General features: G+C 45.3%; 1 protein-coding gene across 3 annotated transcripts in view; it reads left to right on the top strand.

Moving 5' to 3' along the window:
• The window catches only part of MAP3K19 (mitogen-activated protein kinase kinase kinase 19), a 304,015-nt gene extending 292,302 nt beyond the window's left edge, over positions 1-11,713 (top strand). For all 3 annotated transcript variants that reach the window (XM_069225052.1, XM_069225051.1, XM_069225053.1), the window contains one exon: positions 8,600-11,713. In XM_069225052.1, coding sequence (XP_069081153.1) covers positions 8,600-8,708 — 109 coding nt within the window. In that variant the 3' untranslated portion in view covers positions 8,709-11,713. The remainder of the gene's footprint in view (positions 1-8,599) is intronic.
• The last annotated feature ends 2,297 nt before the right edge of the window (positions 11,714-14,010 follow it).

The raw sequence follows: 14,010 nt of genomic DNA, 5'->3' as shown, positions 1-14,010 counted from the left end.
CTTTCGCACCCCCATGCTTCACCCACCATATATCCACCAGAGCCCCATCGTCCATGACCGCAGACAGTGCCCTTGCTGCAGCAGCATGCTGCACCCTGGCCAAACTCTCCATGTTCCGCTCTGGGTCTAGGATCACATTGAAGTCCCCACCCCAGATCACAGCGCCTCCCCCCATCGACTCAGCCAGCCCCCAGACCTCACTAAAGAATTCCAGGTCATCCGTATTAGGACCGTATACTGACACAAGTCTGCAAGGTCTGTCCAGCAACACTCCGCTCATCAACACATATCATCCATAAGGATCAACTATATTTTGCTGCGTTCGCCATTGCAGTCCCTTACACAGCAGAATCGCCACTCCTCTGGCATAACACGAGTACACCGCCCCATGGCACTCCCCAATCCATCCAGCCTTCAAGCAATGCATCATATCCGCCACTAGCTGAGTCTCTTGCAGCATACATATATCTATATTCTGGCGCTTAGCATACGCAGCCACGAGGCGCACCTTACGTCCATCGTTCAGGCCATGCACATTCCAGGTAAGATAACGGATCAATGTCACCCTCTCCTGCGTCATTGCAGCAATCCTACCAGAGCACCGTACCACACCACTACCCCTCCCGGCCGGCCAGAAAGACACAGACATAAAGAATAATAAGAAAGAGCCAGATAGGCAAGGAACAACAAACAAATACACAAGCCCACCCTCTACCCACGCAGACCCCCCAACCGGGTCAAAGCAAATAACCACCCCCCTTCAGACCCATAAACCAAATTAGTAACCCATGCCATAGGAACAAGACTCATCTAAGGGGCGTATGTCTAGCCACCCAACCCATTACCCAAAACGGCCTGGGAAGGGCAGGCATAGGGCCAAAAGGTGAATAAAACATCAGGGTGGCGAACAGTTCTATGAGCGCTGTAACCATGCGGTCAATTAATGCACCAACAACAACAGGACCATTCAATCATTATCGCTGAGAGTCTCATGCTCCGCTCCAGGCCCATTCAAGTCCACATCCGCAGGTCTTCGAGGGAGCGCTTTAACAAATTTAGCTGCCAGATTTGGACCTCTAAAGAAGTGGAGTTTCCCTCCATGCTGCACTTTCAGTTTCGCAGGGTAAATAAGAGAAAACCTGGCATCCGTCTGACTGAGTGAGTGTTTGATGGGCAGGAAGGCCCTGCGCTCCGCCTGCATCCCCGGGGTGTAGTCTGGGAAGAAGCTCAGTTCTGTATTCTTATAGATCACCGGGCGCCGCTCTCTAGCCAGTCGAAGAACCGCATCTCTGTCATGATAATTCAGCAGCTGGATAATGATGGGGCGAGGAGGGGTCCCCGGCGGAGGCTGAGGGCCAAAAGACCTGTGCGCCCCCTCCACCACAAGCAACCGGGAAAGCTGACCAGGAAAAAGTTCTGAAAGCATACCTTCAATAAAATCCTCCATCCTGCCCATGGCTGTGGACTCGGGAAGACCAATCAGCCTAACATTATTGCGGTGCAAACGTGCCTCCAAGTCTTCATTCTTGTTGCGTTTTACTTCCAGCACCCTCTCCATGTGCAACAATTGTTCTCGCTCACCCTGGCGTTGGCCCTCCAAGTCGGAAGTGCGCGCCTCCAGCCGATCAGGTCGGGAGTCATGGTCGTCGACCCTGGTTTTGATGCGATCAAGTTGCTCAGTTAAGTGATCGAGCTTAGCATCAATACCTGTCAAACTGGTCTTCAGATCCAGAAACATGGCCTTGACCGACGTCTCCGACGACCCCTCCTCCAACACCGCCTCTACTGGCTGAGAAGAGGGGGTCCCCCCTTTCCTCCATCCCCCATAAAAGGAGATCTCTGTCTGCCGTTGATCCGCCTTCCCGATCTTGCAACTGTCAAGCCACCTCAGCCAGGGCCCCCGACTGGTCAGCAGGAGTCACAGCCAACGTGAAAAGTCCTCCCAGCGGTGGTCTCCACCAGCGAAGGCCTACCTCAGCCAGCCAGGCCTCTGTGGCCCGGCCCGGCTCTACACCACCACCTGACCTGGAACTGAACCAGACCAAGCTGCCCGTCCCAAAAAGCAGAAAGACCGGGCCCAGCAATGGCGTAAGGCGATCGCAGTTCAGCTCTGCAAATCCAACACAGCACCACACCTTGTTCCCAGGACAGCTCCATCAGGCGGCCCCAGGCCTGATCCGGCAGGCACAGCCCCTCACAGCGGGCCCAGAGCTAGGCCCCTCTCCAATGCAAGGCAAGACGAGCCGTCAATCTGGCCAGCAACCCCGCATCAGGGGCCCACCAGCCCCAAAGGGCACAGAAGGGCAGCCGCCTCAGCAGCGCGACCGCATCAGCACGCCACAGGGGCCTCAGCCAGCCAACACTCACCGAAGGACGGACAAACTCTGATATGTCGCAGCAGGCCCGCGATCCTCGGGGGCCGCTCAGCCACCAACGCTGTGGGCCAACCAGCCCCAGCCCCAGGAGCCACAGGGCCGAGGATCCCAAGGGGTCGCGGTGAGCTGCGGCCCGATCCGACCGCCGATCCGGCCCCCCACACAAGGCACCACACCCAGCAAGCGGTGACACCACACCAGGCAAAACTGCACGCCCCACTCCGCTGGCCCACCGGTCCAGGAAAGTCCGCAGCAGCACGTCCCCCGCTGCCCTTCAGGCCAAGCCAGGCCCTCCGCTTCTGATATTACGCAGCGGAGGCCCGGACAGCTTCTTCACCACAGCAGCCAGCAGCACCTGCACCTCCACAGTGCCACCTGGCCAGAAAGGCTGAAATTGCACCGCCCTGCCAGGAGAAATGCGAGGATGAGGCTCCACGCCTAGCAGAGCCTCACTAGGTGCTGGCTATCTTGCTGGCTGGCTAGCTCCGTCCCCCAGACCCCACCACTTCAGTACACTTCTTCACCTGTGGATACTCTGCCAGGAAGAATGACTAATGTGCTGCTGAAGGACTGCCACTCTTCTGCACTGCAATCTGCTGGAGTCCTTCTTTGCTGGGCTGGCGTCCTGCCTTCTTGCCTGAGTGAGAAGGACTGGACCTGCATCTCTTGAACCTAGAGTGACTCCAAGGGAAAGTTGTGGGCCTCCTGATCTAAAGCCTCCGGGACAGAGCAGGCTTCCAGTCACTTTGCATCTGCACTTTGACTCTGCCAAGAGGTGCCACCCCCTTCCTGGACCTTTGGAAGTGGGCTTAAAGTGCTTTACCAGCCTCTGTGAATCCAGAGGAACCGACGCATCACCTCTGCTGCGCATTGCAACCTTTGCAGACCAACATCTCCCCTACTGTGTGGTTTAGACTCATCACAAAGTCTTGCATCGCCATCGCAGCCTGCATCGCTTTTGGAACCAACACTGTGCAACATATTCTCGGCACAGGCCCTCATATTTCTTGTTGATGGCAGCCTGGATGGCAACGCAAGACTCCGCATCGCAGCTCTTCGGAACTGAGGCATCGCCCGACTGTGCACTGCATCCCTGATGCTGGACTTCGCATCAAAAGCTCTGTCGACAGGATCCTCAACATTGACACAACAGGACCTCGCTGCAACTCGGAGCTGCTTCATCACCTGGGTTGCGCAACATATCTTTGACACGGATCTGTGCAGTGCTCTGCAAAACAGTTTTTAATGTACTGTTCAGCAGGCCTAACTGGGTCCCAGTAGCCGGCCCGTACTCCGTTGCGGACAGCCTAAAATTGTGATTTGGTCCTGGCAAGGCCTGGCCAGATATCCAAACTTGCTGCTGTGTGCTTTTTGTTGTGGTGCTATTTTCTCTAAAATCTTTAAAATTCAATATCTTCTGTTCTAATTGGATTTTTATTGTTTTGGTCCCGTTTTATTTAATAAATTGAGTTCTATTTTGCTAACCTGGTGTGGGATTCTTTTGTGTGGTTCTTTCACTGTTTTGATGTTTAAAGTGTTGCACAAACACTTTGCGCATTGCCTTTAAGTTAAGCCTGACTGCTCTGTACCAAGCTAACAGGGGGCTTAGCACAGGTTAATTTAAGGTTTGCTTGTGCCTTACCCTGACAAAGATTGTGGTTGCTGCTTGACCAGGGTGCTTGACATAGCACAGAAAGGTTACATGCTCAGTTGCCAATGTTCTCTCCTTCTAGTCAATCAAAGACCTCTGAGCATTCTCATTTGAACTGGTCGACTCAAGAGGACAGCATACAGCTACAAAAGAGATGCTCTTTTTGCTGTACATAGGAATGGTATAAATCGAGCATCCAGACCTCCCTGACAAACAGTTGGAGAAAAAAATAGAAATTCAGTATGTTAGCCTCACCGCAGAGGTTTTGCCAATTTCAGCAGGGGGTGGATGTGCACAATTGAGCTACAAGATGTACTTGTTTATGCAGATAAAAACTCACACACTCCTATATTGCATGAGGGTGTGTGTTCCCTGAAGCATAGGTTTTTGTACTGGAAGGGGTACATTCCGGTACAAAAACTATGCTTTAAGGCTTTTCCCACTTTGTATGTGTGCTGTACAATCAGTGCTTATCTTGAGTCGTTGGATGCCGGTGGGGGTGGCACCAGCACTTATTTTTGGGGAGTGCTACTTATTTTTCTGCATCATTTTTTTTTTACCGAAGGCAAAAGAGGGAAATTACACAGATCGAAAAGATGAAGGTAAGGAAAGATGGCAAAACCATCATAAAAACAGAAAGGAACCTGCAGGAGTGAGATAAATGGAGAGGGAGTGTCCTGTAGTGGGTTAAAGAGGCATGAGATGGTTTTAAAACCACCAGCCTTGATATTCCTCACATCAATGTTTAATTGCTCTGGCCACGAGTTTTTGGGCAGAGTTTCGGACACTGGCACTCTTTCTGCCACAAATTAAGCACAATGTACAATGCTGCACACAGGCAAAGTTGGAAAAACAAGGACAAATGTAAACATTTACCCTCATTATGCCTGCCTCACGCAGTTGTAACATTTTGGCACAAATTCCCCTCTGTCAATGTTTGTAGATAGGGATTTCCATCAAAATCAATATGTGGTTGCATGGGAACGTCCAATGCATCATCCATGTACTGTCCACTAGACGCAAAATAAAGAAAATCAGTGCATAGAACAATTTTGCATTAATTGTGGCTACTATAGAATGTAAATCAGGATTTGCGTTGGATAGCAGAATCCCGCCCTAACACTTTGTACCCGGTTTGTGTCACAAAAGTGTCAATGAGTATGAGTGAGATTAAGAGCAAATGCTAGTGAGTGAGTGCGACTGAATGAGAGTACAGGGATGTGCGAGAGTGTTAGTGTGGTGATGGGGTCATTTGACATGCCTTCCTGGAAAAACAATCGGGGTATTTTGATGTCATTTCCTGTGAAGTCATTAACGTCAAAAGGTCCGTTCCCCCTTACATTTTGGTGAATCGACATCCCTGGTTTCCAGGCTGAAACATTTAGGGCCAGATGTCTCAAACATTTTTGCGATGGCAAACGGCCCAACAGGCCACTTGCCATCACAGAAATGCATTTTGGAATGTATCAAGTCCAATTTGCAATTCTGTAACTTATTACCGAATTGCAAATTGGATTTGTGACTACATACCAATTCGGTATTAGGAAGGGGCGTGTCAAGGGTAACCCTTCCTAATACCGAATCACAGAGGTATGCATGATTGTTTTGTGAGCGTGATTGCAGTTGCAAAACAATCGCAGCTACCACCAATTTCAAATTAGTGGTAACCCATTCACAAAGGGGAAGGAGTCCCCAAGGGACCCCTACCCCTTTGTGAATGCATGCAAAAACATTTTTTAAGAGCAGGCAGTGGTCCAAAGGACCACTGCCTGCTCTTAAAAAATGAAAAGACAACTTTTCATTTTTCTTTTTTAAACGCATCCCGTTTTCCTTAAGGAAATTGGGCTGCATTTAAAAAAAAAAAAAAAATGAAAAGATAGCTTTTTTTTTTAAATCAATCACAGACATGGTGGTCTGCTGAGCCCAGCAGGCCACCATCCCTGTGATTGTAGCCATTCGCAATGGGTCACAAATTGCGACCTGCTTCATGAATATTAATGAGGTAGGTCCATTTGCGAGCCCTTGCGAATCACTATATGAAACTCCTGGAGTTTCATACATTCCAGTAACGATTACTTAATTGCAATTCACAAAAAATCGCAATTTGGTAATCGCTATTGGAATTAATTATACATCTGGCCCTAAGTATCTACCTGATAGGAGGGTGGAGGAAGTTAGAGAGAAAAGGATCAGAGAGGGGAAAAAAGAGGAGAGAGAATGGATGGATGGAACAAGTGTATGAGACAGAGGGAGCGAGGCTGGTTTGAGCATTTATGCCAGAACTGCTTTTGGTTTTCGAGTCTCGCCCCTGCACCCAAGTCAGTACTTAATAATAAAGCAAATAAAACTGAAATTTCTCCTATTAGGGAAACATTTGCAGATCGAATAAAGTACAGCACTCTGAAAGAGCAACATTAGCAAGTGCCTCTTAAAACACAAGAGACTGTAAATACAGAGGCGTTTTTGCCTGAACAAAATCGTGCAGAACACAGGTCATACCATGCAAATGTGGATCTTTTTAAAAAAGAGTGCAAATTGGTGGTTGTACACTCAAACAATCAACTCTTGATAATGTGACTTAATTGAAGAGTCCGGCCAGTATCTTATACTTCTCTTATAGTTAAAAAGAATATGGGCCTGATTTAGAACGTGGCGAATAGAATAATCCGTCACAAACATGATGGATAGCCCGTCCACTGTATTACGATCCTCATAAGAAATAATGAAATCGTAATACAACAGGCAGGATATCCATCACATTTGTGATGGAGCATTCCCCTCTGCCAAGTTCTAAATCAGGCCCCATTTAATTTCTCAGCTGTGACAATCCATGTTAATTGTTCAGTGTATTGTTCACTCTATTGTACTGTGATTAATAGGATCAGTATTTTAATATTCAAAATCATAGCTCTTTGTTAAGTGTTTCAAAAGTCAAGAGGACGTTACCTGTGACAGTCACAGGAGGGAGAGGAATGGACACTATAAAGGGTTTGTGCACCGCTGATGGTGTGGCTCATGGCGCTCAGGGTGGCCTTGGTTAGTCTCCCGCCCCCACCCTTCATGCACTGTGTAAAGTAGACCACCTCTGAATGTTACATCATTGCCTTTCCACGAGAAAGTTTATAGGCAAGGCTGGACTGTCCGTACCATGCATCGGGCATTTGCCTAGAGGCTGGAAGGGTAAGGGGCCACTTTTGTTACTGGAGCACTGGTTTTGTAGTAGTGCAGCTGCAGTTTTAAAATCACTGCAGAGTTCCTTGTAAATCCAACAGTTTTCAGCAAGCAACAAAAAAAGTGCAAAGATAACTGTTAATTAATGTACCTGCTGAAGAAAGTTTTGTCTAGTGGCAGTTTTGACTCATCTAAGATAGCGCAGAGGGGTAATATGCCTGCTGCAAAGAACGTGTACTATGGAGATCACAGAACATAATTGTATGTGCAGTGCTCACTGGGATGCTGCTTTTGTCACAGAGATCCTTTTTGTTGCTGTGCATATCGTAAGTTACAATCATAATTTAGCACAGCAAGGCTTTGAACTGCCATCAAAGAGCTGTATGTAAACTGCATGGTACAGGTTCGAAAGTTATGTGTTTTTCCCAGTCTTTGATTATCCGAATTTTGCTAAAAAGGGTGTGTTTGGGTTGAACTGAATTGTTATTAGTAAAGTCAGTCCTAACCACTGTGCTATGTTCTGAATCCTGAGTTTATATTTCACCAGACCAAGCACTTTAAAAAAAAAATGCCTAACAGTATGGATGACATGTGAACCCTACACCATAGAGTCCCCTTTGTCTTATGTAACATTTTGTATACACTGATTTACACACATATGATTCATTGTCCCTGTATATGTGTGTGTGGTGTAAAGTGCTGCACCAACCTACACTGGTAAGAGAGGCTCTATTAAACAAATGAAATACATATGAGAGTAGGGCTATGGAGAGATGAGAGGCACTTAGTGGGTGATGGTGAGGGAAACAATGAAGAGACCCCCCAACAAATATTGCTGTATCCTGGTGCACTGCAAGGTAATAATTTACCATACCTTAAAAACTAATAAAATTGAATATATAATGAAAACTGTGTTGTAGAATGCACTGTTTTAGTCATTTTTCCCCAAATGTTTTTTGGGGGAGAACACCCCCCATTGTAGTGGTCAGGTTCACTAACTATGCGCCATATGAGGGCTGGTCTGACAAAATTTGCCAGGGCTGCTTTGGTTTCCCAGTTCGGTCCTGTTTATAGGTAACACTTACAAGCAATGTTGTTTTGTGATCCTTTAGGGGTCTCTTTATTTCCCATCTTAAAATACAGAATAAGCACGTCTGTCAAAGTTTGTCTTTTATCTTTATTCTTCCTCGCTTTCATTAGTTTAGGAGCAAAAAAGCTGCATGTAGGTTACACAATGACACTGAAAACAAGTGTTACCAACGCAGAGTTGAATTTCTGAGAAATGTACTGCATATAAATAAAATGAATGCAAAAAACATAATGCGTAACCTTTATAAACTATCGCAGAATCATGTCCTGTTCATATTTTGAGTCAATTTTATCTTCTTTTTGTTTGTTCTAGAAATCAAAGTGAGCGTCCTTCGGCTTTGCAGCTCCTGCGGCATCCATTTATTAAGCCAAAACAAAAATTAGGTTCATGGACAAAAATTAATCGACCCAAATTACCTTAAAGTCAATTTATCAATTTTTGTTCATCAGAATAGAAGTTGTAAAGACCGGGCTATTACATTTTTGAACTAGAACATATTATTGTGTGAAAACAGTGTCAAAAGTATATGGAATTAAGCATCAACATTTTATTTGGATCTAATTTTTACTGAAACGATTAAGTGAGCGAAGATCTCGTCAACAGCACATTCACAACCAATTGATGGAACATTTCGTGCATTTAGAGCATGTGCCTTGAAATTACTCAATCATTAAAGCAAAATTACTTTTACAAACACACACACACACACACACACACACACTTTAAAGGGAGACTATGATGAAGACATTATTGAAGATAATTGTCCTGAAAAAGCTTATTGTAGACTACCTTTCAACCATGTAAACCGTTACATTTTACTCCCTTGTGTTCATTATATCGTTTTATGCATACACAGTACTGATAACACACAAACAGTTTAGTATTTTGCGAGGATGTAAGTGATTTAATGCAGTCTGGTGAACTAATCTCCAGTTCCCATAAAATGGGAGTATGTATGTCTGTTGTATTGCACTTAATGTTGCTGAGATTTTTCATCATAATGTAAAATACAAAGATGCTGATGACGGCAAGACACTAACCAGGGCCAGCTTTATGGTGGTGTGGTCGCACTGGGGGCTGACCCTGAAGGGGGAGGGACTAACTTCAGAGGGGGAGCGTTGCGTTTAGCAATAACTTACGATTTAATAGCACCTGTCCAGCTTTCAGACAGCAGTAAAAATGTCAAGATAACTCTTGTGATTAATGTTCTTGCTAGAGAGAGATCAGAGTTTTGTCTATTGCCAGCTTTGACTCACCATAAAAGAGCACAGAGGGTTAATGTGCCCACTTCAAAGAACAGATCTGTATTTTATGTTGCTAACTGAGTGGATAAGTGAAGCCAACCTTTACCTGTACTTTAAAACAAATAAATGTATGTGAAAGAGGGGCTATGAAGAGATGAGGGGCACTTTTGCCTGGTGGTAGTGAGGGAATCCGAGGAGAAGGTCATGGAGGTGCACCAAAAAGGATTGCCGCACCGGGCACCACCAGCGCTAAAGCCGGCCCTGACACTAACTATGCAGCAGGGTTGTATGGCAATAAACTGTTAAACTAAGCAGTGTATGACTACGTTATAATGCATAATCCATTTGCTTTGGCTCTATTTATTAAATGAATTACATTGGATTTCCTTGGTTGGCCAGTGACAACAGAAAGTTTTTGACTGGAAAAACATGGCCCACACCTGTACCAAAATCGACCACTGAGAAGGATTATATCATCAAAATGAGTTCTACTGCACTTCCAGAAAGTCTGGTGCATGGTGTTTTTCAGTCTTTTATTTCTCTCATAATTTAGTCTGGAAGCATGCAAGGAGCTTACTAAGGGGGGATGTGCATGCAGGTCTGATTCAAAATAATATGTACCCCATTCATAAAATTTGAGAAATGTGAAAAGTTGCATTATCTGAGCAATGTATGTCTGACTGCCTTTAGGTATCTAATCAAGATTTGTATAGGTTTTATGAAAGATTTAAATGCGAAAGAAGAGAGATGGTATATTCTCCGAAAAACGCCTTATGCCTATCAGTGCCTCAATTATGTAGTTACAAACAAGATACATGCAGTTTAATGTAAAATGAATAGGCAGAGGAGCTTAATAAGAATAAAATAATCCACTTCACTGTGCCAACTCCTATATCAGTTCCATCTGCGGCGTTTACTCGCACTTCAAAATTCATTTTCTAGGTAACGCTGTACATTCTACCATGGAGGTCAGCATGTATTGCATTCAAGATCTAAATAATAAAATTTTCCCAAGGAAAACACTGGTCAAACCAGTTTCTTCCTGAGATAACCTGGAGAAAGTTTTAGGGACCTATTGCCTCAATATTGCCTAAGATTCCTATGTCCAGGATGATTTCCAAAATTGGGATCCCAAAATACGCAGTTATTTTATAGGTAGCCTAAACCTGCAGCTTTTTTATGTTTCGCAGATAAGCCTTTTGCCTCTGTTTTTATTACACCTAAGCTACTTCACATGTGTTTCAGTCACGCTGAGGGGCATATTTATACTCTGTCTGCACCGTTTGACGCACATTCAGCGCAAACCTTGCCCCATATTTAAACTTTGACGCCCGAGCCCACAGACGTCAAAATCCCGCCGTGTGCGTCATTTTTTGGATGCGGCAACCCACCTTGTGTTAATCGTATGCAAGGTAGGCGTTTCCGTCCAAAAAATGACTTAAACGGCTGTGCGTCGTATTTATGCTTTTTAACCTGTGTATGGAACTATCATCTCACCCCCAGTGAAGACACAGGGACACCTGTATCACAAGTCACAATGCTAGGGAGGGGACACTGTACTGCAAATCCCAAAACATACTGCTGACACTCGTTCAGCCAAGGAAACAACACAATGCAGATGGTACATCCTACAAGCCTACAATGCAACACAATAACACAAAAGAGTCACAGACAACACAAGACAACTACTGCCATGCAAGGTGATATCAATGGGGCTAGCTACATCAACATGATCCCATTCATTTTCTCTTTCAGCTGAGCAGGGGCATGGCATCCAGCCATGGACAATGACACCTATTGGCAACCCAAGTACTGCAGCAGAGCGTGCCTACAATGACGCACATAGGAGGACACGCAGCATAGTCGAGAGGACCTTCGGCATCCTCAAGTCGAGATTCAGGTGCCTCGACATCACTGGTGGTAGCCTCCTATATTCCCCTGAAATGGTCTGTAAGATCATTCTAACATGTGCCATCCTGCACAACATTTGCATTATAAGGAACATTCCCCTCCTGGAACCAGAGCCACACATGCCTGAAGAGGAAGAGGAGGATGGTGGTCTGCAACATGAGGGGCCGCTGGATTGCGTAGGAGCCAACATATCGTGAACAATTTATTTTAAATATAATCACCATCAACACTTTATTAACTAATGTAAATAAACACCGATAATAATCACCATAACATGGTCTGGCTAATCATTTTTGCTCACCTTTATCTCTAACTATCAGAATAAGAGTGTTGCCTCATGAAGCATTGCTGATATACAGATCAGGACACAGAAAATCCCAGAGCAATTGTGATGCGTATCATACAACGGTCACATACACACACACTGTAAATGACATAGATCCTGTACATTTCACATTTGAAGGCCAATAGCAGAGGACCACACCTATTTCACACATACATGTTGGAAACATGGTTCATCGCAGCATATGGCACACAACTAAGACACCATCACTCAATAAGGGGAAAAAAAGCCTCATACATGAGGCAGTTGATGTGCTTTTGCATCAGTAACAGGAATGTATGACCAGACCCTTGACAGCAGTAAGTCCAACTGCATCCAATCTTTGCAAGGACTATCTGTGACTAGAGTTCCATATAAGCAGAACATAGACAGCACAAGTGCCACACATATGACAAGCATTGCGCACATGACATTCCCTGTACATGTCAGCCCATTTTCTAACTCCTGACACACCCATGCACCTGGTCACAACCCACCTGTCTGAAGAGGTCCCTGGAATAGTAATATGTGTACCCCGATATTCCCTCCTCTACACACACAGACTAACAATAGTAATCCAGTGTGCAAACCCTTTCCCATTGTCAGTACATCTGACTGCATGGACGTCAGGTCAATTAATACACTGGCTTGTAGTTTCTAAGCCCTGTTAGCACCTGTAGATTGCTTCCTGTGTGAAAGGTACTGTTGGCCATTTGAATGCAAATCTCACCTACAGGACTTGTGAGAAACTGATGCAGCCCACACCTGTGATCACCTCCATGCACACCACCCATTTCAACATGCACTGCCCCTGCTGATGCCTGGAACAGCATAGAAGTTGCCATTTTGTCAAATACACCGTTAAGTATTGCTAGTAACGAAGCCAAGTAACACAGCCCTTGGGTTCATGTGTCACTTTAAAAAACACAGGACATACAGTTTTACATGTCAACTGTCTAGTTAGTCCTCCAAACAGTCTTAGTCAGACCACTGATTATGTAACTTGTGAAGTTGCTGGATCCTGATTCACCCTGCCTCCTGTCAGCCTGACTGGCACCTGTCTGTGCGTCACCCTAAATATTCCCTGTGGCTACATATGTACCACACTTGCTTTACCAAACCTCCCATTCCTCAGAGGGTATTTTGTCATGTGCTTCATCAATGCATACCCAAATACATTGTATAGCATCATCTGCCTTTTAATTGTACCATATTTGTTAAATTGTCTTTGAATACCAAAATCATGGCCCATCCCTTGTCTGAGTCTCATTTAAGTGTGACAGTGTCCCAGGGCCATATGCAGGGATTGGGTACGGGGCCTTCAGCAGAACCAGCAACCTCTGATAATGTCCATGAAAAGTCCACACATGTTAGGACCCTGACAGTTCACACGCTGAATTACATTGCTCACAACATATTGATGGTCCGTGCGTGGAGAATAGCTGCAAGAGTAATCAGCACAGAGGCTATGATGTTCCCAGATGCAGTGGGAATTTCAGAGGTCAACCTGTGTACAAATGTTGTAATGACACCTGCCGGAACATGACACCTGAGACATGATCTCACTCAGCACACCTGTCGTAGTTTGGACTCTTGCTCTGAGCAAGACTGCTGGTTTAAGGATGACAATACTTTTGTTTGTAGGCGACTGTGTCTTTCCTACCACAAGTCGCAACTGTTATCCCAACCTTACCGGCTCACTAGCAGCACCTCACCAGAAACACAATAGTAAAAGGTGATTTATGGCAGGCGTTTACGCATGGACACAAAAATAAGACATCTCAGGGAATGTCGTGATTAAACGGAGATTACCCTTTTCTCACAGATATATTATGTCTCATACAAACACAGGCAATGACACAGATGCAGTAAAGTTTATAATAGCTTTTTATTTAACATAACTGCAATTTGTGATAAGTTGCATGGACTCCAATGATTAGGATAATGAATATAACAAGTAACAGTATTGTGAAGACGATAGTCATTGTTACGAAGACCCCCACCATTTTGCAATACATAGAAAAGATATACGAGATGTAAGAAGCCCTAATACCCTAATGTAAAAAGGCCTAACCTCCTACCTAAAGGAGAGCTGGGTTTGTTAAACCTAATCTGCCAATGCCATGTCCATGAGAGGAGCCCCCAACCCTCGTTACCTTGGAATGAGGTCTCTATCTCAGACTCCGCAGGGACACGAAGACTGGGTCAGCGTCAAGACGACTGCAGCATCGGTATCAGCGATGGTG

Source organism: Pleurodeles waltl, chromosome 3_1, assembly GCF_031143425.1.
Source record: "Pleurodeles waltl isolate 20211129_DDA chromosome 3_1, aPleWal1.hap1.20221129, whole genome shotgun sequence".
NCBI lineage: Eukaryota > Metazoa > Chordata > Amphibia > Caudata > Salamandridae > Pleurodeles > Pleurodeles waltl.
Note: the sequence above shows the minus strand (reverse complement) of the source record. Positions and strands in the feature narration are given on the sequence as shown.